At 42.4% G+C, this 26,821-nt stretch overlaps 1 protein-coding gene and 1 long non-coding RNA gene across 4 annotated transcripts in view; one reads left to right on the forward strand and one right to left on the reverse strand.

Moving 5' to 3' along the window:
• aass (aminoadipate-semialdehyde synthase) overlaps positions 1–10,481 on the reverse strand; it is an 88,005-nt gene extending 77,524 nt beyond the window's left edge. Inside the window, exons 1-2 of one of the 3 annotated variants that reach the window (XM_063058128.1) lie at positions 10,215–10,481; positions 495–734 (exon numbers count right to left, since the gene is read on the reverse strand). In XM_063058128.1, coding sequence (XP_062914198.1) covers positions 495–716 — 222 coding nt within the window. In that variant the 5' untranslated portion in view covers positions 717–734; positions 10,215–10,481. Of the gene's footprint in view, positions 1–494; positions 735–9,941; positions 10,092–10,214 lie in introns of those variants that run through there. The other 2 variants (XM_063058130.1, XM_063058129.1) reach the window with 2 other exon arrangements.
• Positions 10,033–26,428, forward strand: LOC134351666 (uncharacterized). The gene is made up of 5 exons (XR_010019228.1): positions 10,033–10,150; positions 11,825–12,084; positions 13,470–14,333; positions 22,939–23,081; positions 23,484–26,428. It is a non-coding gene; the product is annotated as an uncharacterized LOC134351666 (long non-coding RNA).
• The last annotated feature ends 393 nt before the right edge of the window (positions 26,429–26,821 follow it).

Raw genomic sequence — 26,821 nt, forward strand, 5'->3', positions numbered from 1 at the left:
AATGGCAGCGTCCTGGGTTCTATTCACGCTGCTGTCTGGAAGAAGTTTGTACATCTTCCCTGTACGGGTTTCCTCCGGGTGCTCCAGTTTCCTCCTACATTCCAAAGATGTAGAGGTTTTTGGTTAATCGGTCACATGGATGGTATTGGGAGGTGCAGGCTTGTTGAGCCAGAAGGATTTACTACTGTGTTTTATCTCCAAATAAAAAGAAATAACAACCTCACTTATCTCAGTGGTTTCTTGGCAAAATCTGCACAATCATCAAGATAAAGTTAATCCCAAATCAAAAATATGATTTCTGATTCACACTGGTAGTGCAAAAAGCACAAGTGTACATATGCCAAAAATCCTTAGAAAGCTCTTCCGAGGGAAATGAGAATCAATACTGCTCAAATATAAATTCTAAGCACATACTTTAAAAACGTAATAATAGATAAACACTGAACTAAGCTCAGGCAGAGTCTCCTTCTGCCTAATGGAAAGTTCAGAATCACCTTTTCATGGATGGCTCTTCTGTTGGACGGTTGGACCAAGACCTTGTACCCTGCACCGGTCAGCTCCTTGATGTGTTTTGGAGCCAAGGGTGCTCGTCTCTCCCAGGCATTTATGTCCTCCCTCCGCAATGCCAAGACTGCTTTGTGATGTTGGTATCGAGGATGGCCATACCGCCGGTACAAGCTCAGTGCTTGGTTCCTTTGCTTCAGCAACCAGTACATCTTCAAACCTGTTTACAACTAAAGCAGAAAACAGACCAGACTTACTTTTGGAAAGATTCAGGAAAAATAATAAAAGTACAGCAGTAGAAATGTATGATTCATGAGTCAAATCATTGTGAACAAAGGAAAAAAACACATCTTAATAACGGATTAATTGAATTGACTCTGTAATTATGATGTCTCCGCATATCTTCCACCAATGCACTGTAAATATGAGTATCCTCATGAAGACCTAATGAAACTGTGATATTCCAGCACCCATGGGACTTTCATGGAGACAGATTGTGAAACTTTACTCCTATTTATTATATATACAAACACAGTTACACCTCCCTCCTTTTGCAGCTTACAAACTGGTTATAATGAATCTTCCAGTAAACTTGGCCAGTTGAAAAGGAGCAGAAAATATACAAACACTCCTGGTCCCAGCTATGCCCACAAACTTCTTCACATTCTTGATCCAATATACTGGAACTGTCCTTACTACAGCTATACATCCCACCAATGGTCCGGATGCCAGCCCTCACAGCACCTGGATCCCGATTTCTGGCTGTACACCACACGTGCATTCTGGACCCCCCCCCCCCCCAAAGCTCACCTTCTGGACTAATGAGTGAGATAACAGACTATCAAGATTTCGGAACAACTGGATGTTGGGCAATGATTCAAGAGGTGATCAAGTTAAGTATTAGGCTGGACCACCAGGTTCAGGCACAGTTATTACCTTACAACCATCAGGCTCCTGAAATGCCATGGATAACTAAACTCATCACTACTCTGAAATGATTCCATGAGCTACAGTCTCACTTTCAAAGCCTTGACAACTCATGCTCTTGGTCGTGTTTTTTTATTTCCACAATTGGCCTTCTTCTGCACATTGGCTGTTTGTCAATCTTCTTGGACATCTTTTTCATAAATTCTATTGTATATTTTCCTCTAAATGCCTCCAAGCAAATGAATCTCAAGGCAGTACATGGTAATATATACGTACTGTGATAATAAATTTTCTCTGTCTTTAGAGACCATAGGCTGAACAGCCTCTTCCTGCATTTTATGATGCTATGATATCAATTTTTCACCAAATCTATGAATCCTTAATTAAGATGGCATGCTTTATTGGATTAGATCATGCAATGGCTTCACGCAGTGAACTCAGCACCTTGCACACTTCCTTGCCCATGCAACTAGGAGATCTGACATCCCAATTCTATCCTGCATTGGATACAGCACCAAATGCTGGGGCAATTGGATTGAGCTGACGGGCAGGTTGTGCTTCATCTTTAGCATTCAGCAACTTTTACTTAAATGAAAGTCAAAGAAAATAAGTATTTTACTTTTTATGAACTATATGTATTCAGGAAAAAAATCATTTCAACTATTCTTCAGTTTTTATAATTATCAGTTACTTAGAGCATGTGTAAAAGGCCTTTGGCAGAACAAGCTCCTGAAGACTATTAGGGCAATCTGGGGCAGGACATTACTTTCTTCCACCACCTGCAGTCAATTCTCCACCTCATGAGATATCTAATGTGGTGAGGCCTCCAGGACACTAGGAACTAAGCGGGCATGTAAGCTGATTGTGAGAGCTCATGTAACAATCACTGCAGTCTAATACAGCATGGTCCATTACTCATTACGGACTCGACAGGATGTGACCTGATTAAGCAGATCCTCTTTAACTTATAAGAATAGAAACTTCACATCTCATAGTATTCTGCTTTTATACTGTTGTCCTGTGTCTTTCACAACATGCACTGCGCAACAGACCAGAAAGAAAATTACAGTTACAATTCTTACACATTTTTCCTGAACTGATTCCTAGGATGGTAGGTCTGATGAATGAGAAGGCACGCTCTTGCTCTTATTTCTTTGTTTCTATGTGGATAAGTCACCAATTTTGGGTACCAATTGGCAGAATTTCAATCATATACCACCTCTATGATTTTTAGGCAATTTTTAATAAAAGTATCAAAATTCCTTTAAAAAATTGCTGGATTATTTTTCCCAAAGCCCTAGGAGGTGTATATTCCTCAACCAGCATTGTGCTATGGCTTTTTTTTTTACATACATTCCCCACTCTCTCCATCTCCTCTTTCTGCTCGGCATATTTGCCTTCTCATTTTTCCAGTTCTTACAAACGATCCTGACAGTCTCTCTCCTCACTGATGCTCCTGGAATACAGAGATCATTCAACATTACTTGTTTTTGTTATCGGTGAAGGATTCAATGCCTTTTACCTCACAATTATTTAGAGGGAAACAACTTCTGTTGAGATCTGATGCAAGAGCCTTGCTTGCCTCAATCTGCTCAGGAAGTGGAGGCACTATTGTGCTTTCCTATTTAGGGAAGTGATATTGAGGGACCAGGTAAGGTCATCCATGGTGTGAATTCCCAGGAACTTGGTGCACTTACTGTCCCTATGGAGGAGCCATGTATGCACAGAAGGGGATGGCTCATCTGCATGTTCCTACTGTCCACAATATTTCCTTGGTCTTCTCCACCCTCAGACTTAGATTGTTGTCCTCACACCAGTCCACCAATCGCTTCACTTCCTCTCTGTACTCTGACTCATTATCGTTGTTGATAAGCCCAACTACTGTTGTGTCATCTGCAAACTGGATGATAGAGTTTGAGCTGAATCCTGCAACACAGTCATGCGTCAGCAGTGTGAACAGCAGCTGGCTAAGCACACAACCTTGGGAAGTGCCAGTGCTCAGCACAATGGGACTAGAGACATTGCTGCTTACACAGACTGACTGCGGCATTTCTGTTAAGAAATCCAGGATCCAGTTACAGAGGAAAGTGTTGGGACCCAGCGAGGATAATTTCCCCACCAGTTTCAGGACTATGATGATGACAAATGCCACACTGAAGTCTATAAACAGCAGCCTGTCATATGAGACCCATTTCTCCAAGTGGGACAGAACAGAGTGGAGGGCAGAGGATATGACATCACTAGTGGATCAGTTAGAGTGATAAGTGAAATGGAAAGGGTCCAGTGTAGCCAGGAGAAAGGCTTTAATGCACTCCATGACCAGCCACTCAAAGCATTTCATAATGGTTGACGTTAATGCCACCAGACGATAGTCATTTAGGCAGGTTACTGTCACCTCCTTTGGCACTGGAATGATGGTTGCCGCCTTGAAAACAGAGAGGACAATATACTGTCCCAGAGAGATGTTGAATATATCGATCAGCTGGGCTGCAGTCTGTCGGAAACTAACCTGGTATATTATTGGGTTCCGCAGCTTTGCTTGGGTTGACCCTGACTAATGTCTTCTTCATGTGGTGCACTCTCTTCTAATGTTAGAGAAACCAACTCAGGTTGAGTGATCATTTTGAAAAACATCACAACCAAGAGAAAATCTATGGATGCTGGAAATCCAAGCAACACACACTCAAAATGCTGGACTCATGACCCATCCTGATGAAGGGTCTCGGCCCGAAACTTCAATCATACTCTTTTCCATAGATGTTGTCTGGTCTGCTGAGTTCCTCCATTCTGTATACCTGTGTGACTGTGAGCACCGAGTTGCCTCCACATCCCAATCCTGCTCTGACCTCTCCGTTCCTGGTTTATTACGTTGTTCCAATGACAGACAATCCAATTTCAAGGTACAGAATCTAACCTTCCAACATTACAGCCATCAGGACTTACCAAGCAATTTTATCACTTTCAACATTAAACCTTTACAGTTTAAACATAGAAACATAGAAACATAGAAAATAGGTGCAGGAGTAGGCCATTCGGCCCTTCGAGCCTGCACCACCATTTATTATGATCATGGCTGATCATCCAACTCAGAACCCCGCCCCAGCGTTCCCTCCATACCCCCTGACCCCCGTAGCCACAAGGGCCATATCTAACTCCCTCTTAAACATAGCCAATGAACTGGCCTCAACAGTTTCCTGTGGCAGAGAATTCCACAGATTCACCACTCTCTGTGTGAAGAAATTTTTCCTAATCTCGATCCTAAAAGGCTTCCCCTCTATCCTCAAACTGTGGCCCCTCGTTCTGGACTTCCCCAACATCGGGAACAATCTTCCTGCATCTAGCCTGTCCAATCCCTTTAGGATCTTATACGTTTCAATCAGATCCCCCCTCAATCTTCTAAATTCCAACGAGTACAAGCCCAGTTCATCCAGTCTTTCTTCATATGAAAGTCCTGCCATCCCAGGAATCAATCTGGTGAACCTTCTTTGTACTCCCTCTATGGCAAGCATGTCTTTCCTCAGATTAGGGGACCAAAACTGCACACAATACTCCAGGTGTGGTCTCACCAAGGCCTTGTACAACTGCAGTAGTACCTCCCTGCTCCTGTACTCGAATCTTCTCGCTATAAATGCCAGCATACCATTCGCCTTTTTCCACCGCCTGCTGTACCTGCATGCCCACTTTCAATGACTGGTGTATAATGACACCCAGGTCTCGTTGCACCTCCCCTTTTCCTAATCGGCCACCATTCAGATAATAATCTGTTTTCCTATTTTTGCCACCAAAGTGGATAACTTCACATTTATCCACATTAAATTGCATCTGCCATGAATTTGCCCACTCACCCAACCTATCCAAGTCACCCTGCATCCTCTTAGCATCCTCCTCACAGCTAACACTGCCACCCAGCTATATGTCATCCGCAAACTTGGAGATGCTGCATTTAATTCCCTCATCCAAGTCATTAATATATATTGTAAACAACTGGGGTCCCAGCACTGAGCCGTGCGGTACTCCACTAGTCACCGCCTGCCATTCTGAAAAGGTCCCGTTTATTCCCACTCTTTGCTTCCTGTCTGCTAACCAATTCTCCACCTAAGATGTTGGGTGGCTTTGTGGAAAAATTCTAGTATTTTCAGGTATTAAGCAGCTGCAGTGTAATGCTTCTCCACTTTGAAAATCAGAGTTCCAATTCTCCATCTCCCTTTCTCCACCTCCCATTCTTTCATTGATGTTTCCATTCAATACCTTCTATTTACACTTGCTATAGGCACATCATCTGCAGTTAACAAACCTTCACTACCCTCTCTTCAATACCATGTGGAGAAGACAAAGAGAATATAGGTGATAAGTCTTAGGCGTAAAACAAATAATGTTATCTCCACCCCTCCTATTTTATTTGCAACTTAAAACATGACTTCTAACTTTCTCCAATTCTGATGAATCACTATCAACCCCAAACTGCAACTCTCTCTCAATCTTTCCACTTGTACTGCCTGACTCAAAATCCGGTTTAATATTACCTGCGTATGTCATGAAATTTGTTAACCGACAGGCAGCTGTACAATGCAATACATGATAATACAGAAAATAAATAGGTAAATCAATTACAGTATGTATATATGTATATTAAGTAGTTAAATTAAAAATAGTGCAAAATCAGAAATAATAAAAGTGAGGTGGTATTCATGGGTTCAATGTTCATTCAGAAATCGGATGGCAGAGGGGAAGATGCTGTTCTTGAATTGCTGAGTGTGTGCCTTCAGGTTTTTGTACCTCCTTCCTGATGGTAACACTGTGAAGAGGGCATGTCCTGGGTCACGGGGGCCCTTAATGATGGACACTGATTTCTGAGGCACTGCTCCTTGAAGATGGCTTGGATACTATGGGGGTGAGCAGCCAAGAGAGAGCTGACTAACTTTACAACTTTCTGCAGCTTCTTTCAATCCTGTGCATTGCCTTCCCCCCATACCGGACAATGACACAGCCAGTCAGAATCTCTCCACGGTACATCTGTAGAAGTTTGAGTGTTTTAGTTGACAAACCAAATCACCTCAAACTCCTAATGAAATATAGCCACTGTCTTGCCTTCTTGACTGAATATTTTTTTTTATTTTTATATCTGCTGTATTTTGATTTGGAAGCTCAAAAGTGAAAGTTGTGGGAGCATCAACCTCAGTGCAATGTTAACATCCTTACTGTGTTAGAAATTTCTTACTTTTAACGATTTCAAGAGCAGCATTAATCAAACATTGCACAGTCAGAGCTCCAGCCTTTGTATCAAACAGCAACCTTAGGCTCCATTTTCACTCACAGGGGGAAATACAAGATCTCATAACAGATCTTCATTGGTTTTTCTTTCAAACAATACCACTAACACAAAATTATTCCATTATTCATTTCAGTGCATCGTATTAGATCTTGCTGTGCACAATTTGTCAGCCACACAGTTAAAAGACAAAACACTTATATAGCTTAGAGATCATTCAGAAAAACATATGCTTCTCCCTTACTTGTCAACATGCCGCCCCAGATAACAAGCAGGGTCCATTTTTATGGACAAACATAAATTGATTTTGTCCACAATTTGGAAAATACGCACAAATCACTCACTATGGTAACTACAACACCGACGTAGTATAACAAAAGACATCAAACTAGCACAGACTGATAAGAAAAACAATTACCAAAACTACAGTGGAAACTAGTTCCTGTTGCTAGTAAGAACAAACGTACTGCAAGTACACACAAGTTCTGAATTTAAGAATATTATAGGAGCCTGTTCATATATGAGAGTGCCCATAGGTTGGGCGCACTTAACCCAAGGATGGCCTAAATCTGTCTTTCTCTTTTATTGTGTCTGCTTGTAGTAATTTCCAAGATCTTTTAGATTAAGATTGGCTTTATTTGTCACATTGAAACATCAAAATATACAGTGAAATGCGTTGTTTTTGCATCAACGACCAATACATTCCGAGGATGTGCTGGGGGCAGCCCACAGGCGTCACCATACCTCTAGCACCAATATTTGAGGCGGACAACTGTCCTACCCTTTGGAACGTGACAGAAAATGAGAGCGCACAGAAGAATCCCACACGATCACAAACTAATTCAGACAGCAGCAGGAATAGAACCCAATCGCTGATCACTGGCACTGTTAAGTGTTGCGCTAATTGTTATGTCACCGTGCAGCCGCCTAGGCAACTGTCCTGTAAGCTATTTTTCTACAGATACGGTGCACCATTTTAATTTGAGGCAAAAATTATGCCGACAGCACAATGTACTGCCAAAAGGCTTTACCTCAATAAAATTTACTGCTGTCATTGTAACAGAACTCTATTGACATGATACTCCTAAATCTAACCTGCCTTCACACATTCCACCTGTTGATACAGTATACTTATTTAAGGTTTACTCATGAACATGGAAGCCAATTTTCAGATTGCAATAAGGTTCTTGCATTAAGCAGATAGGCATCTGTCTCACCAACATGAAAGGTCCCATTGAAAATGCTGGCAGGTGGACTGACAGCATGCAGAGAGTGGATGTTTTCAGGCCAAAAAAGTTCAGTGTAAGCCTGTCGTCACTAAGGGGAAGGGCAATGGTGTCCAGCAGATATGAACAACAGGCCATGTTGTCTCAGTATCTTTTTGTTCATTCACCAAGATTGGAAAGCCAGGAGATCACATACCAGTTCTCATTAGGGGTGTTAGTGGTGGAGTGAGTTAGCAGTTTCAGGATCCCTGGGCATTAACATCTCAGATGACCTCTCTTAGGCCCAGTACTAGATTCAATCATGAAGAAAGTATTCCAACACCTCACCTTCTTAAAAGCTTAAGGAAGTTTGACGTCTCTCCAAATACTCTAATAAAGTTCTACAGATGCTCTTTTGGTAGTATCCTGACTGACTACACCATGGCCTTGTACAGCAATTCCAACACATGGGAATGCAAGATACTACAGAGCTGTGGACACAGCCTCCCCACTACTGACAGAAAAACAGCCTCAAGGTGGGAAGAATGGATTAGATTGATCCTGGAGTACGCTAAAAGGTCAGCACAACATTTTGGGCCAAAGGGCCTGTACTGTTCTATATTCTACAGGAGGCACCATCTCAATAAGGGAGTATCTACTCTCAAGGACTCCACAACAGAATCAGGGTCATTGGCACTGATAAATTCTGTGAAATGTGTTGTTTTGTGGCAGCAGTACACAAGGCAAATAAGTTACAAAAATAAATAAATAGAATGAAAATCAATCAATGGCAATATTCATGGCCATTCAGAAAACTGACAGGAATCAGAAATTACAGGGGAAGAAACTATTTCTAAAGCATAGCATGCGGGTCCTTAGGCTCGTGTGCCTCTTCCCTGATGGCAGTAACACAAAGAGAACATGTCCCAGATGGTGAGGGTATTTAATGACATCCAGGTTATGCACTCTTCTTGCTGTTACTGTGGGTCAGGAAGTACAGAAACCACACTTAATATCACCAGGTGCATGCACAGCTACTTTCCTACAGCAATTAGGCTCTTGAACAGACCTGCAGGACCCCAGTCCTACCTCAGCAATGATACATTACATACTATCTCTTGCACTACCATTGGCTTGTCTTGGTTTTGCTTTGCACTACTTAGTCTTGTTTTGCAGTTTTGTTTTCAATGTCCTGTATCATTGTTGAATAATTTCGGTTGTGTCGTCTGAAATCACGTGATGCCGCTGTCAGGTTTTCATTGTACCTATACCTCACCATAGTCGTGCACATAACGATAAACTCAACTTGAGATATTGGATGCATCTCAGTTTAGACTGAGATTTACAGGACCAAAACGGCAGCTTATTCACTAAAGGATGTACACTGGGCAAAGCAACATTTCAGACCGGCACTCTCTGCCCAAGTAGCTCACCTCAACATTGAAATATCGTGGCGACGAGAAAAGAGCAATAGGTCCTAAATTTCGGAGACACAAGTGAGACCGCAGACGCTGGAAATCTGGAGCAACACACACACAAAATGCTGGAGGAACTCATCAGGTCATCAGATGTGTCTGACCATTGAGTTCCTCCAGCATTGTGTGTGTGTTGATGAAGGTAATAAAATCCTCTTATACAAAAAGGGAGTTTCACAGGAACATTATCAAAGTTGAAATGGGATCACCAAAGAAGGAATTCGGGGAAAATAACCGAACAGGGATTAAAAGCAAGCATTTACAGAATGTGACTACAGGGGACATGGAGCACGTGGAGGCAGAAGAGACTTAAGTTTAATTTGCTATTGAGTTCGGTACAGACATCGCGGCCGAACGGTTAGTTCCATTGCCCTACTTCCTTTATGCTTTCATATTTTCTATGAAACGTCTCATGTCATACTTCAAATAGTGAAAACTTCTCACGTCCTTTTATTCGCCTGTCAGGTTGCAAAAGCATAAGGGATATCCTACACGTGCAGAGATTAGAAGATATCGCTTTTCCCGACGTGACTGAAAAAGATATACAGAAAAAAAATGTACATTCACCAATTCCCGAGGTTACTAGCGGTACGAATTCCAAATATAGCAGTTCTGACGCTAAGTGCAGCTTTAAAGTTATCTGACGAGGCGATCAAGCTCCAGCGCCAGCGCCGCTTCCCATCCATTGCTCTGCCATCCCGCTGAGATTTCGGATGAATCGGGCCCGGCTGCTACAAGCGAACGGGGAAGAGCCACCGGCTTCTGCAGAAGTGCGTCACATGCAAGCATAATAAGAGAGAGGGCATGAATTTGGTAACGTTGGTGCACACTCACCTCGCCGCTGAGCAGAACGGCAGGAAAAACTGTAGTGTCGGCCAAGGGGAGGTTGCGAGCTCGGGGCTATTATCGGATCCTGTGAAACTGACACCGCGACCATACCCAATTGCGCGTCAGAGCTAGCACTGCCTCCTCGATGGCAGTACCGGCACACACAGCCCTGCAGGCTGTGACCAGTCCCAGGAGCTGGGATATGTCCAGATTAGCTTCTGCCGTGGATACTTTAATTGTGCCGAGGAAGCTCGAATCCTCTCGCCATAAACTGAACTGCAGTCTGTTTTCCGCCGGTTTAAATTGTATAAATCCAGATGTCTGGCATATATACTCAAAAACACGGCGGAAAGACAGTCCATTGGTTGCAAGGAGTCTGTGCCGGTGTTTATGTTTTGCACAGGCTGGAAACCCCTCTCCAGTTTGTTCAATCAGTGTCCTGAATTGCTTTCACCCTCTTGAGTCGGTACAGATTCTCCTGGAATCTGTTATCTTTGACCTAGATGGTAGAAATTCCAGCCCCACCACTCGGGTGCAGACAACTGAACTGGAGGAGTGAGAAGACCCCGGAGTTAGTTAACACAAAGACGTTCTTGGACTGGAAACTCCCCGACGGGAGAAAAGTAAATGGTCCAAAGACACTGAACAGTCGAGATTCACCGGCAGCCCCCCCACAAAAAAAATCATGGGGAATGTAGGAAGTCCAGTCGCTCTCCCAAGACTGATCGTGTACACATTCTTTAGCAACACATGTCTCAGCTCGAAGTGTTGGGCTTTTATTCCTCTCCATAGATGCTGCCTGACCTGTTGAGTTCCTCCAGCATTTTATGCTGCTATGGATTTCCAGCATCTACAGAATCTTTTTCATGTTTTAGTTCGGGATTATTTAGCACAGTCAGTGCTGTTCCCAGCCAAACCACCGTGAGATACTAGAATGGAGAACAGATCAGAATCAAGTTTATTATCACAGACATCATGAGCCCTGTGATTTGTTGTTTGTATTAGCAGTGCAGTGCAAGACATAAACTTTACTGTCATTGTAATCATTCTGTGCTGTGTCAGATGTCTTGACCATGATTACTCTCGGCAATTTTTTCTACACAAGCGGTTTGCCATTGCTTTTTTCTGGGCAGTGCCTTTACAAGATGGGTGACCCCAGCCATTATCAATACTCTTCAGAGATTGTCTTCCAGGTGTCTGTGGTCGCATAACCAGGATTTGTGATTTGCACAAGCTGCTTCCGTGGCTTCAGGTGACCCTGATTGGGTGGGGGTGGGGGGTCAGCTAAGCAAATCCTACACGTTGCCCAAGGGAGACATGCAGGTTAGCAGAAAGACAGACAGCCTTCCTCCTTCTTTGGTAGAGATATATCTCTACCCAGCCCCCCCCCAAAGATTACTATAATTTACAAAAAAAAACAATAGTGCAAAAGAGGAATATTGAGGTAGTGTCCATGGGTTCATGGATCATTCAGAAATCTGATGGTGGAGGGGAAGAAGCTGTCCTAAAATGTCGAGTGAATTGAGATCAGATAAACAGTGGCTACTCACTGATGGTAATGTTATAAATAGCATCTCAACTTGGTCATTGACACAACATCCTTCTCTTCATTCCAGGAGCAACTGTCCAATTCAACCTCCTCAACTGGAAAGCTGAAGGCATCATGTACAGACAGAATCCTCACCAAGATAGTGGCAGTGAGGAACTTATGTGACAATGAACCTCAACTCCAGTCACTTGCCAGAGATGTTACAACCATGACGGTACTCAAGGAGGGAGATCAATTCAAAGGGGCTTCCCTGCTGCTGACTGCAGAGGCAGATCCTCGCACGGTCTTGGGTCACTGCCAAATACATTACAATTGATGATGTGGACAGTGAGTTTTAAATTTAATTTAGAGATACAGATGCAGCATGCTAACAGGTCCATCTGGCCCATTAACTACTAACCTGTACGTCTTTGGAATGTGGGAGGAAACCAGAGCACCTGGAGGAAACTCACATGGTCATGGGATGAATGTACAAACTCCTTACAAACAGCAGTGGGAATCTGCCACAAAAAGCCAGATCTCCTGGTGGCCACCTATTTCAATACTGCTTCCCATTCTCATTCTGACATGTCAGTCCACGGCCTTCTCTACTGTCACAATGACGCCACACTCAGGTTTGAGGAGCAACACCTTATATTCTGTCTGGGTAGCCTCCAACCTGATGGCATGAACACCGATTTCTCAAACTTCCTCTCTTTCACCATTCCCCATTCCTGTTTCCCCCTATCACCTTATCTTGCTACCTGACCATCACCTCCCTCTGATGCTCCACCCCTTCCCTTTCTTCCATGGTCTTCTATCCTCTATCAGATTCCCCCTTCTCCAGGCTGTTAACTCTTTCATCAATCAACTTCCCAGCTCTTTACTTCACCCCCTCCCCCTCCCAGTTTCACCTATCACCTACCACCTTGTACTTCTTCGTCCCCTCGTCCCACCTTCTTATTCTGATGTCTCCCCTTCTTTTCCAGACCCGATGAAGGGTCTCAGCGCAAAACATTGACTGCCTTCTCTTTTCAATAGATGCTGAGTTCCTCTAATATGTTGAGTGTGTTGCAGTGGGAAATGAACCCAGGTTGCCTGACGAAGGGTCTCGGCCTGAAACGTCGACTGCGCCTCTTCCTATAGATGCTGCCTGGCCTGCTGCGTTCACCAGCAACTTTGATGTGTGTTGCTGCCACTGTGAAGCATTACGCTACCATGCTGTCCTCGTATGGATTGTTCCCAGTGGAGAAATTGTTAAGATGTCGCACCTTCATAGAAATGCTCCTAGAACAACGTCATAGTGGGCCATTGGATAAAAAGCCATGGTTGTGCAGTTAAAGCTGTAGAAATAGCCCTAAACTTCGAAGCTACCATTTAGAGGCTCTGTGAGTATCAGATGGATGGCTCAGAAGGAGAGAGAGAGAATTGCAGGTACAAACTGTCATTCTTAATGCCATACCAGCTTTAACCTTAAAATTAAAGCAAGATAGACTGTATTAGTCTCAAACAGTATTTTAAAAACTGCAGGTGTTAGAAATCTGCAGTGAAAACAGGAGGCACTGGAAACATTCAGCAGGTCAGGCAGCATCTATGAAAAGAGAAACAACCTGTGAGAAGGGGAATGGTAATAGAGGAGATGGAAGAGTGAATGAGGGAGCCATGGGTGAATGATGAGGAAATTTGTCCAGTGGTGTTCTGAGTACTTCCAGCATTTTCTGTTTTTATTTCAGATTTCCATCATCTGCAAGATTTTGCTAATCTAGCATAAGTTTTGTTGTTGTAGCCTGATTACCAAAAGAGTTATGCAACACCATTTAGTGGCTGAGAAGTTCTTGGCAGCAGCCACTGAGGTTGCTTCCACTGGATATACTTATTGAAATAGCTGACACATTCATTATTACAAAAATGGAAATGAGGACTTGCAGGGCTGATTTAAGAGGAGCATTAAGAAGGTAATCATTCTGTTAACTGCCAGTTTTATCTCTGCGGCAATTAATGTGCAAAAGCAACAAGATCTGGAGATCAGCAGATGTCTGTGTGAAGCAAATGTCAGTGTAAATCAATCAGCAAGTACCAGAGTTTTGAAATTCTTCTCACTTCTTTTATCCACACCCCCTTCAAAATGCAGACTTGATTATACATTAATGACAACATGTGTTTGTAACACAGTTATTATTCCAATAAGACCTTGCCCATTGAATCCTAGTAAAGGCACATAGTGATCTCAGAGCAAATAAGTGTGCCAAATTTTCCTGGAAACATTGTTTGTACCATAGCTGTAACTTTATCTGAAAGGCTGCATTGTTAGCACGGTACTGTTTCACCCCCACATTCTTCTGCTGAATTAGATCAAGCCCACAGTATTATCCACGATATATTAAAAAAAACATTCACATACTTTATCCAAGGAAGGTGGGACTTGTATAGAAGGGATGGTTTGCGCCTAAATTAAGGAGGGACTAACATCATAGCAGGAAAGTTTGCTAGTGCTCCACAAAGAGTTTAAACTAGAGTTGCAGCAGGATGGGAACCAGAGTTCCAGAACCGACAGTGGAGTGGTTGTGGCAAAAGATGTTGTTAAGCCTACATACAAGGTCAGGAATCAAAAGTTTGTGCATGGTGGGACTAATGATCTGAGCTCTGTAAGGAGTATTGTCGGAAAGGCGGATAAGCTTAGGGCATGGGCCAGCAAGTGAAATTATGACATTGTAGCCATCAGTGAAACTTGGTTACAGGAGGGGCAGGACGAGTAGCTCAATGTCCTAGGGTTATGTTGTTTTAGAAGTGATGGAGTGGGAGGATTTAAATGGGAGGTGTGGCATTACTAGTCAGAGAAAATGGCATGGCTCTGCTCAGTCAGGACAGACTGGAGAGCTCAGCTAGTGAGGCTTTATGGGTAGAATTGAGGAATAAGAAAAGTATGACCACATTAACGGGATTATATTATAGACCGCTCAACAGTCTGTGAGATATAGAGGAGCAAGCTTGTAGAGTTTCCAGACTGTTGCAAGAAAGATAAGGTTGGGATAGGAGGTGATTTTAACTTAGCAAATATTGACTGGGACACCTGTACTTTAAAAGGGCTGGATGGGAAAGAGTTTGTCAAATGTGTTCAGGAAAGTTTCCTTAATCAGTACATTTGAGTCCCAATTAGGAAGAGTGTGATACTAAATTTCCTATTAGTGAATGAGACAGGGCAGGTGTCAAAAGTTTGTGCAAGGGAACACTTTGCATCCAGTGATCATAATGCCATTAGTTCCAAGGTTATTATGGAAAAGGATAAGTCTGGTCTCCTTGGGCTGAGTTCTTAAATTGGAGAAAAGCCAGTTGATGGTATCAGAAAGGATTTGGTAACTGTGAATTGGGAGAGGTTGTTTCCTGGCAAGGGTGTACTTGGTAGGTAGGATGCCTTCAAAAGTTAAATTTTGAGAGTACAGAGTTTGTATATTCCTAGTTTTTGAGAGAGGTTGAGGCCCACATTGAGAAAAAGGAGGTGCCCAGCAGGTATAGGTAGACAGAAACAAAGGAGGTGCCTGAGGAGTATAATCAATGCAAGAGAACACATAAGAAGAAAATCATGAGGGCTAAATGCAAGCAGGCATTTTCCACTCAGGTTGGGTGAGTCTAGAACTAGAGGTCATGTGTTAGGTGTGTGAAAGATGAAACGTTTAAGGGGAACAAGGAGGGAAACTTCTTCATTCTGAACGTGGTGAGAGTGTGGAATGAGTCAGGGCAAGTGGAGGATATGGGCTTAATTTCAACATTTAAGAGAAATTTGGATAGGTACCTGGATGACAGGAGTGTGGGGGGCTATGGTCCAGGTGCAAGTTGATAGGACTAGGCAGATTAATGGTTTGGCAGAGACTAGATGGGCCAAAAGGCTTTCTTCTGTGTTGTAATGTTCTGTGTCTCTGTGACTTTATATAAAAGAAAAACGGACTTGTTGCTATTTGTATGTCATCTTCATAGAATGCTTTTCCATCCACTTATCATAAGGAGAGAGTGTGGTATGCAAGTAACATGAAAGGGCTGTACAGCACAGAAATAGACCCTTCAGCCCACTATGTCTATGCTGACCATCAAGCATATTTAAACTAATATCAATTGCCTGTATCAATTCCATACCCCTCTATGACCCATCAAGATGCTCTTTAAATATTAATATTTTTCCTGCCTCCTCCACTTCCTCTGGTAGAATATTCCAGATACTAACTACTGGGTGTAGAAAAACTTACCCCTCAGATCCCCTTGCCTTAAATTTATGCCCTCTAGTTTTAGATGCTTCTACCATATGACAGGCTATCCATGCCTCTCACAATTTTATATACCTCTCCAATGCCATCTCTCAACCTCCCTTGCTCCAGAGGATCCAACCTCCTCTTAAAGCCCTCCACTCCATGCAACTTCCTTATGAATCTTTTCCACATTCCCTCCAGCCTAATCCTACCTTTTCAGTAGTCTAGCGATCAGAATACTTGAAGTCTCACCAATATGTGTTCAGTTGTAACATATATCCCAACTCCTGTGCCTCAGCTAATAATGCTACTGTCTACCTGTGTTGCAATTTCAGAGAACCATGTACTGTACCCCTTCGGAACCTCCGTTCAACAACACTCCCCAGGAGTCTATCAGGAATTGTGTATGTCTTTACATTGTTTAACTTAAGTGCATCACTTCACTCTTAAATTCCATCTGCCATTCCTTGGCCCACTTTCCCAGTTGCCGAAGATTCTGCTGTCATCTTAGGTAACATTCTTCAGTGCCCACTATACCATTTACATTCTTAGACAAATCATTAAAGTACATGGAAACAACATAGGATCCAGCACTGATCCCTGTAGTACAGGGGCCTCCAATCTGTAAAATAATCCTCCACTGCCACCAGCTGCCTTCTACTGCCAAGACACGTTTGTATCCAATTGGCTAGCACATCATGCATTCTAAACTTCTGGGCCAGCCAACCATGTGAGACCTTGACAACTCTTTCCATCCTTCTCTCATCATTCCTCTTGGTCTCTTTGAGTATCATGCTGACTATCCCTAATCACTCTTTGCCTTTACAAATCCTCTTTCTCAGAATCCCTTCCAATGATTTTCCCACAGCTCACCAGCCTGTAGTTCCCTGGATTTTCCCTGCTGCCTTTCTTAAATATATGGACAACATTAGTTACCCTTTGGTACCTCACCTTTGATGAATGAAGATACAAAACTCACTGCCGGGGCCCTATCAGGAACCTCCCTAGTTTCCCATAACATCAAGGTCAGGCCCCTAGGATATGCCTATTTTTGTGGTTCAAGGATCCAAAACCACTTCCTTTTAATATTAAGATGTTCCCTCCCCTGAATTCAATATCTTCTATGTCCTTCTCCACAGTAGATACAGATGAGAAGGTAGAAGTGACAAAGGACTGAAGGTTATGGAATCTGATAGGACAGTAAGGTAGAACAAGGAATCAAGGAATTGAGATAGGGAGGCCAGATGGGAATAGTAGGTGAGGGGAACAAGTGGGGGTAATGGGAATGAAACAGGGTCTGGGGCAAGTGTAGGAAAAACTGGGTGGATAAGAATGAGAGAGAACAGAATCAGAGGGGAAGCAGTTTATTGAAAGTTGAAGAATTCAACATTCAAGCTGTTGGTTTGTCGACTACCCAGATGGAATAAGAGGTGTTATTCCTCATATTTACATTTAGCCACACCCTTGTCATGGAGGCAGCCAAGGACAGATATGTAAGCATGGGAATGGGGAGAAGGGTTAAAATAGCTAGCAACTGAGAGATCCAGATGGTAGCAGACAGAGCACAACAGTTGCTTGGTGATGCTTTATGTCTTATCTCACCCATCTAGAAGAGGCCACTTCAGGATGACCAGATTCCATGTTCCACCTTTCTCTCCTATCTGATTTCAACATTTTCAACCCTTTGTCACTTCCACAGCACCTGCCAGCTTCTAACATCATTTGCATTCTCCCTTTAACCCATCTGCCTTTCATCTCCCCCCACTTGAATCTATTATTACCTGTTAGATCTTGCCCTACCTCCCTACCACACCTTTCAGTCCAAATGAAGGGACTTGATCCGATTTAGATTCAGATTTATTTATCACATGTACATGGAGGTATAAAGTGAAATGTCTCCATTGTGTTAGCAACCAACAGCCCACAAGTGTCAACACATTCCAGCCCCAACTTTACCATGCCCACAATGCTTGGCAGAACAACATAGAACACATCAAACAAAACAACAGTAAAACTAGTTGATGAGTCAGCTGGAGGCCAAAAGACGGCTGGTTCTAGTGTTGGAGGACTGTGTATGTGCATGAGTGTCCATTAAAACCTTGTGATTGAGACTTTCATTCCTAAAAAAAGTTTCAGACAACTTTTTGAGGCTATAGAAAACACTGCCACCTGGTGGTACAGGTCACTTTTGTCCTTCACGCATGGAGTTCCCAGCACTGTACTGGATATTGGGTTGGGGAATAGAGAGCTTGCAAAGAATTGAGGCACAAAGTTCAGGATGGAGGCACAAATTGTCCCAATCTTCCTGCAGTGGGGGTGGGAAGGGCAGAACGAGGTAGAAGAGAATAACCTTATAAAATGATAAATACCATCGGTTAGCAATAATATTTTCAGGATCCAGTCTGCATCTTTCAAGTGGATTACAACAACGCCATCCTTACCCAACACCACATGACATATGGGCAATGCACATTTTAACTCCCTACTTTTTACAAGACTGACGGAGTTTAAATTGCTCAGTATTAAAATAGGCTCACTTTCCAGGACTTTACAACTCATGATACAAGTCTTGTTTACTTACCTTTTTATTTGTACAATTGTCTTCTTTTGACAGACCTGTTTGTCAGACTTCGCTTATGTGTCATTTTTCATTAATTCAATTGTACTTATTTATCTTCCTGTAAATGCCTGCAAGAAAATTAAACTCAAGGTAGTATATGGTGACATAAATGTACTTTGATAATAAATTTACTGTGACTTTGATTTGACTTTGTTAGTGGCTTGCAATTTCCAAGAGAAGCAGTTGGTGGCATGACTAAGGCTATTTACCCCCCCCCCCCAATTAAAAAGGTACTATAATTAGGAATAGGTTTCTCAGTTTAACTGCTGGATTGGTGTACGATCAGATAGCAGTGAGGGAGGGCAAGTCATGTGCACGCTTCATGAGTGCACGTGTTGTTCACCCAATAGCAATGGAGTGCTTTGTTCATTAGAGTGCAGTCACAGGGGCTTACTAGTTGAGGTTGTGGGTCCTACTGAGCTCTAGTCTTGCTTATTTCTCCTAAAAACGAAAGGGCCCCTACCTGCAAAAATTGCTGAAGGCCATTCCAGAGCTTAAGGTTTGTTTCCATGACACTTTCAATAACTAGACTCACTTCCAGGAGATAGTGGCACTACTATCTACACTCACCACTCTGCTCAGAGTTTAAATGGTTTATGAGAAAGGAGTGGCATTAATGTGGTGTCCGCGATAGACATCAGACACTTAACACCCTTTTTGAAGAGCGGGAGGATACTTTCTCTTCAGCGAGCTAGAAATCATTCAAAGAATCAGAATCAGAATCAGGTTTATTATCACCAGCATGTGATGTGAAATTTGTTAACTTAGCAGCAGCAGTTCAATGCAATACATAATCCAGCAGAGATAAAAAATAATAAACAAGTAAATAAGACCATAAGATATTGGAACAGAAGTAGACCATTCACCCCATCGAGTCTGCTCCGCCATTCAATCATGGTCTGATCAAATCCTTCCAGTCATCTCCACTCCCCTGCGTTCACCTCATACCGTTTGATGCTCTGGCTAATCAAGAACCTATTTATTTCTGCCTTACATACACCCAATGACTTGGCCTCCACAGCTGCTCATGGCAACAAAATTAATTATGTATATTGAATAGATTTTTTAAAAAGTGCAAAAACAGAAATACTGTACAGTATATTAAAAAAGTGAGGTAATGTCCAAAGATTCAATGTCTATTTAGGAATTGGATGGCAGAGGGGAAGAAGCTGTTCCTGAATCGCTGAGTGTGTGCCTTCAGGCTGCTGTACCTCCTACTTAACGGTAACAGTGAGAAAAGGGCTGGGTGCTGGAGGTCCTTAATAATGGACGCTGCCTTTCTGAAACACCACTCCCTGAAGATATCCCAGGTATTTTGTAGGCTAGTGCCCAAGATGGAGCTGACTAGATTTACAACCTTCTGCAGCTTCTTTCGGTCCTGTGCAGTCGCCCCCTCCGTACCAGACAGTGATGTAGCCTGTCAGAATGCTCTCCACGGTACAACTATAGAAGTTTTTGAACGTATTTGTTGACATGCCAAATCTCTTCAAACTCCTAATAAAGTATAGCTGCTATCTTGCCTTCTTTATAACTACATCGATATGTTGGGACCAGGTTAGATCCCCAGAGATCTTGAAACCCAAGAACTTGAAGCTGCTCACTCTCTCCACTTCCAAGTTGTTGCTGCGGCACCACTCCACTAGTTGGCAAATCTCACTCCTGTACGCCCTCCCGTCACCACCTAACATTCTACCAACAATGGTTGTATCATCAGCAAATTGATGGATGGTATTTGAGCTATGCCTAGCCACATAGTCATGTGTATATAGAGAGTAGAACAGTGGGCTAAGCACACAACCCTGAGGTGCGCCAGTGTAGATCATTTGCGAGGAGGATATGTTATCACCAATCCGCAAAGATTGTGATCTTCTGGTTAGGAAGTTGAGGATCCAATTGCAGAGGGAGATACAGAGGCCCAGGTTCTGCAACTTCTCAATCAGGATTGTGGGAGTGATGGTATTAAATGCTGAGCTATAGTCGATAAACAGCATCCTGACGAGGCTGTTTGTGTTGTCCAGGTGGTCTAAAGCTGTGTGGAGAGCCATTGAGATTGCATCTGCCATTGACTTATTTTGGTGATAGGCAAGTTGCAATGGGTCCAGGTCCTTGCTGAGGCAGGAGTTCAGTCTAGTCATGACCAACCTCTCAAAGCATTTCATCACTGTGGATGTGAGTGCTACTGGGCGATAATCATTCGGGCAGCTCACGTTATTCTTAGGCACTGATATAATTGTTGCCTTTTTGAAACAAGTGGGAACTTCTGCCCATAGCAGTGAGAGGTTGAAAATGGCCTTGAATGGTTGGAAAGTAGAAACAAAGTAATGGTCAGCATAGACAGTGGGCCAAAGAGCCGGTTTCCAAGTTGAATGACTGTAACATTCAGTAACACTTTCTCTGTAGCCATAATAGCCAGTATCTGTACCCATCAGTGTGCCCACAGACTAAACCGTTCATAGGAGAGGAGAGCACGGGGACTAGAGCCAGGGGAGTGGGGAAGGGCTGAAGATAATATACAGGTATTTATCCTTGATTCTCATTTCCTGTTTTCCCTTCCTCATCACGTTCTCTCACTTACAAGACAAGAGTCTGCCATTCATTCTCGCGGCCTTCTATTAATGTTCTGTTGTGATTTTTGTCTTTCCAGTAACCACTTTTACAGGCTTGAACTGATGGTCAGCTAGCAGGTGAAGATGACAGCATTCATAACCATCAGCTCAGATACTGTCTATTTTTAAATTTTAAAAATATTAAGATGTACAAAGGAAGAAACAGTACAAAATTTTCAGATTCATGGTCAATGCATTCAGGAGTGTACTTTCAAGAAAAACATGAGCAAATATTGAACCATTACCCCTCACTTGGACCCCTGGCATGATAACCCTTTCATTGTTTGGAGGCTTCCACACCCAAATCTGCCCCTCCTTTTCCAATACTACAAGCAGCCTATGCTGTGGTCCTGTCCTGTTGAGCCTTAGCACTGGCTGCACAAGATGTCAAAGCATCCCTCAGTATGTACTCCTGCAGCTGCTTCTGTGCCAGTCTGTCGCATTCCCCTACAGACAGCTTGTTGAGCTGGAAGACCAATAAGTTTCGAGCAGACCAGAGGGTGTCTTTCACTAAGCTGATGAATTTCCAGCAGCACCTAAAGCCTGTCTCAGTGCATGTCCTCGGAAATAGCTCACAGCTCTGTTATGCAGCTGCTGGGGATGAACCAGGTCACAAACCCTTACATCCATCCCCACAGCTTCTTAGCAAATCCACAGTCGGCAAAAGGGCAGGTGGCTATGTCATTCCTACTGCAGTGGGGACAATATGTGCAGTGTACACTGGGGACAATATGTCATCTATAGAGGAGAGCTCCTACTGGTAGGACCCATCTCTCCACCAGTCAAGGGAAGTCTCAGCTACTGTCACTGTGAAAAGCCGAGAAAGCTGAGGTGCAGAGTGATAGAGAGGTGTGGTGCAGAAGCAAATCTCTCAGCCCACCCATCCTTACACTAATCCTACCCTAACCAACCCAGTTTTCTCCAGTTATTTCCATCAACTCTGCCATATTCTATCACTCACTTGCACAATTTTTATTGGCCAATTAACACACCAACCCACATATTCCGGGATGTGGGAGGAAATGCATGTTGTCACAGAGAATGAGCAAATTGCATGCGGGCAGCTTCGGAGGTGGGATTGAACTAGGGACAAAGCAGCAGCTCTACTAGCTGAGCCACTGAGAGTTGTCATATTGTGATTTACCTGATACAACAGGTCTGCAATCAGGGAAAACTCCACAGGCAAAGATTTCATGTTTTCTGCTCTGGATATGAGGTCTTTGATTCACGGCAAGACCTTTAGTGACTGTTAAGATGACATATAGCAACACGTACTTTGTTTAACAACTTGTTGGAAAGTTGGCATTCCTACATTTACAACTCCCCTAAGAATATTACCCTCAGTGACGTGCTTAGGTCTCAGAATGCAGAGGAACTTTTTAAATTCAAGTACAAAGTGTGACACCAGGAAGTCAAACAAACAAACTAACCTAGTTAATAGCCAGCAAATACTGGGGCATGTTGTTCCTCAGAAAGGAGATAGGAATGTAGATAAATAAGAAAGATATAATTCCCCTCAGGAGTCAAAAATCCAAGGCAAATTGACTGAAAATAAATGGCAGTGTGTTGAGAAAAATAATATTTTTCAACCAGATTGTGGTAGCAATATGAAATTCACTGGATGAGTGATATTGGGAGAAGCCATCATCACATATTTTTTACTGTCCTCAGAACTTGTAGAAGTCTTACCACATTGCTGGAAGGAGAAATTGAGTTGGATTTTGTTTTCCCCAAGCAGTACAGATGCAAAGGGCCAAATTGCAACCTTTTCCATTATGGGCCTTCTACAGTTCAATTGTGCCCGACAAGGTGCACCATCCCATGTCCTGCATACCACGATCAGATGCAGACGGCCTGGAGTCAGCCAGTGAGAGTTCAAAGGTAAGAAGTTCTCAGGTAATGTAGTCAAAGACCCAACCCAGACAAAAGGCAAAGCTGCAGATGGAGCTTTAAGTTATCGAGTATTTAAATATCTTCAAAATGCATCTGACATTGAGACATCCAAAAATATTAAAATTGACATATGATTAAAAATTTGAAATGAATGGGTTTTCCTAACCTATGCCTGATATAAATTGATATGGAATGGGAAAAGCAATTACCCCACCAGCCTCTCAATAAGTCTCCAATGTATACATTTTACAGATAGTATCTGAACTTGTAGAAATTTCCTTTGGTTTCTTCAGCAGAAGTTAGCCCCAATGTTTTGCAGTCTCTTGGAAGAATGTCAAAGAAGGGAAGTGAGGATGTGTATTTATCTCAATGACTTTTCTTGTATCACAGACAACAAGGCTAAAGCAGATACTGCAGTAACTTCAAAAGACAATTGGGCACAAACTCAAAGGAAAAATCCACTGGACTGGATCACTGTACAGAAAAGATTCATTTCCAGGTCTACAGGAAAACGACAGAGGCATAGCTAAGAAGTTCTCCTTGAAGACTGACATAGATCCATAAGACCGTAAGACATAGGAGCAGAATTATGCTACTCAGCCCAGCGAGTCTGCTCCATTATTTTATCATGGCTGAAACATTTCCTTCTCAACCCCATTCTCCTGCCTTCTCTCCATAACCTTTCATGACCTGACTTATCAAAAATCTATCAACCTCTGCCTTCTATGCACCCAGTGACTTTGCTTCCACAGCTGCCTGTGGCAATAAGTTCCACAGATTCACCACCCTCTGGTTAAAGAAATTCCTCCTTGAAAAAGTATCTAGTGCTTTCTTGGTGTATATGACCAATAAACTCTTCCTGAACTTGCAGCCAGTTACGGGTATTGATTATAACGGACATTTCGATGACAAACTCTGCCATCTTCTTCAGGGATGATGCCTGGGCAAATCTAGTCCAGCGGTATGAGGGTATAAATGTCAGTTAAAATCGGTACCTGTACCCGCTGGAAGCCCGAGAAGAGTTTAAATACCTCCTTAACTCTGTTCTAAAAGGATGTCCCTCTGTTTTGAGGAGGTGTGGAGGTGTCCTCTGGTCCTAGATTCTCTCACCAGAGGAAACATCCTCTTCACATCCATTCTATTTAGGCCTTTCAACATTCGATGGGTTTCAAAGAGATCCCCCCTCCCCCCCATTCTTCTAAATTCCCATGAGCACAGGCCTAGGCCTTTCAATGGCTGCTTATGTGACAACCCTTTCATTCCCGGAATCATTCTCATGAACCTCCTCTAAACCCCCTCCAATGCCAGCACATCCATTTTTAAATAAGGGACACAAAACTGCTCATAATACTCCAAATGAGGTCTCACCAGTGACTTATACAGCCTCAGCATTACACCCTTGCTTTTATATTCTACTCCATTTGAAATGAATGCTAATGTTGCATTCGTCTTCCTTAACACTAATTCAGCCTGAAAATTAACCTGGGGGGGAGTCATGCCTGAGGGCTTCCAAATCCCTTTGCACCCTGGATTTTCGAATTTTATTTTTGTTTAGAAAATAGTCTATACTTTCATTCTTTCTACCAAAGTGCATGACCATACACTTCCCCACAATGTGTTTCATGTGCCGCCTCTTTGCCCATTCTCCTAATCTGTCTACATCCATCTGCAGCCTCTCTGATTCCTTAATACTACACTGCCCCTCCACCTATCTTCATATCACTTGCAAAGCCATCATCCAAATCTTTGACATACAAAGTAAAAAGAAGCAGTCCCTACACCGACCCCTGTCAAACACTACTAGTCACTGGCAGCCAATCTGCAAAGGGCCCCTTTATTCCCACTCTTTGCCTCCTGCCAATCAGCCAGTGCTGTATTCGTTATAGTAATAACTTGGGCTCTTAACTTATTAAGCAGCCTCGTGTGCAGCACCTTGACAAAAATTTTCTGAAAATCCAAGTACACAAGTTCCACCAATTCTCCTTTATCTATCCTGCATGTTATTTCTTTAATGAATTCCAACAGATTTGTCAGGCAACATTTTTCCTTAAGTAAACCATGCTGGTCTTGGCCTATTTTATCATGTGCCTCTAACCACACCCTTAACAATTGACCCAACATCTTCTCAACTACTGACGTCAGGCTAACTGGTCTATAATTTCCTTTCTTCTGCCTCCCTCCCTTCTTGCAGAGTGGAGTGATGTTTGCAATTTTCCGGTTCTCCGCACCACACCAGAATCTATTGTTTCTTAAAAGACCGTTACCAATATCTTCACAATCTCTGCAGCTACCTTTTTTAGAACTGAGGTATAGTCCATCAGGTCCAGGTAACATAACTATCTTCAGACCTTACAGTTTCCCAAGCACCATGTTCCTAGTGATAACAACTGCACTCACTTCTGCCCCCTTGGTACTCTCAAACTTCCAGCTAGTGTTTTCCTGAGTGAAGACTGATGCAAAATACTTACTTAAAATACTTACTTAGTTTGTCTGCCATTTCCTTGTCCCCTGTTACTATCTCTCCAATATCTACTCTCTCCTCTCTTTTACTCTTTATATATCTGAAAAAAAACCTTTGGTATTATTTTTACTATTATTGGCTAGCTTACCTTCACATTTCATCTTTTGCCCCTTCTGTTATTTTTTAGTGCCTTCTGTCAGTTTTTTAAAAAATTCTCAATCCTCTAACTTTCCACTAATTTTTGCTCTATTGTATGCCGTCACTTTTGCTTTTATGTTGGCTTTGACTTCCTTTGCCAGCCACGGGTGTGTCATCCTGTCTGTGGATAGTATTCAACCCAATGGGTTGAATACCTTCCTTTCTGGCTTATGGTAAGTTAACAAATCACAATTTGATTTATTAAACGATGTCTTAGCTGTGTGATAGTTTCTTTTTTCTGAAGCATTGCAAACTGTGCACTGACATTTCACAAACAAGTTTTCACTTTAATTTCCAGCTAGTCATTTTCATTCTTGGGACATTTCTTATTGCCCTCTCAGCTGGCAAAAATAAGTTACATAGAAATGGCATGTTGTTATCCACCTTTTTAAAGCTTAAACAAATAAAGCTTCATATAATATTTCTACTGATCTTTGTTTTATGAAAAATATTGCAATCTGTTACTTTATTATTAATGCTATTCTTTTGGGGATTTGCTTAACAATAACACTTGATTGATTAAGACAGTAAAGGATTATGAAATGGTCGTCATGGAGCCAGACAATGGTAAAGCTCAAAATATTACAAACTTGGTTGAATGATTTAATCTTTGATGTTAGTTGACAAAGCATAATGGATTTGGACAGTTGCTATGTGAGACTGTGGAACATGAGACACCCAGAAATTGTTTACTATAAACAATTGATCTGATTGGATATTTGTTTACATTTATTTGCCAAGTTTTTAAAGAGTTGCTGTGGGATAGAATTTGCAGTGCACATCTATTTCCATTCAAATATGATAAAATCATTTTCTATTATTTTCTACAGTAAAAACTCCAGTACTCTCAAGACTTGAATGGAGTTGGATGATCTGATTTTCCAGACTATTGGATATTATTTATCAATATCCCAACAAAGTTTCAATTTACAATTTTGATAATACACAGGAATTTCCCAGTGAAGCAATTGAGTTTAAAAGGATCATGGGAAACAGTACCCTGGCAAGTTTAAAGAGAGAATTAGAAACAGGGATGTCCTATAGGTTTAAAACAGGGGTTCTCAACCTG

This window comes from Mobula hypostoma, chromosome 9, assembly GCF_963921235.1.
Source record: "Mobula hypostoma chromosome 9, sMobHyp1.1, whole genome shotgun sequence".
Classification (NCBI taxonomy): Eukaryota; Metazoa; Chordata; class Chondrichthyes; order Myliobatiformes; family Myliobatidae; genus Mobula; species Mobula hypostoma.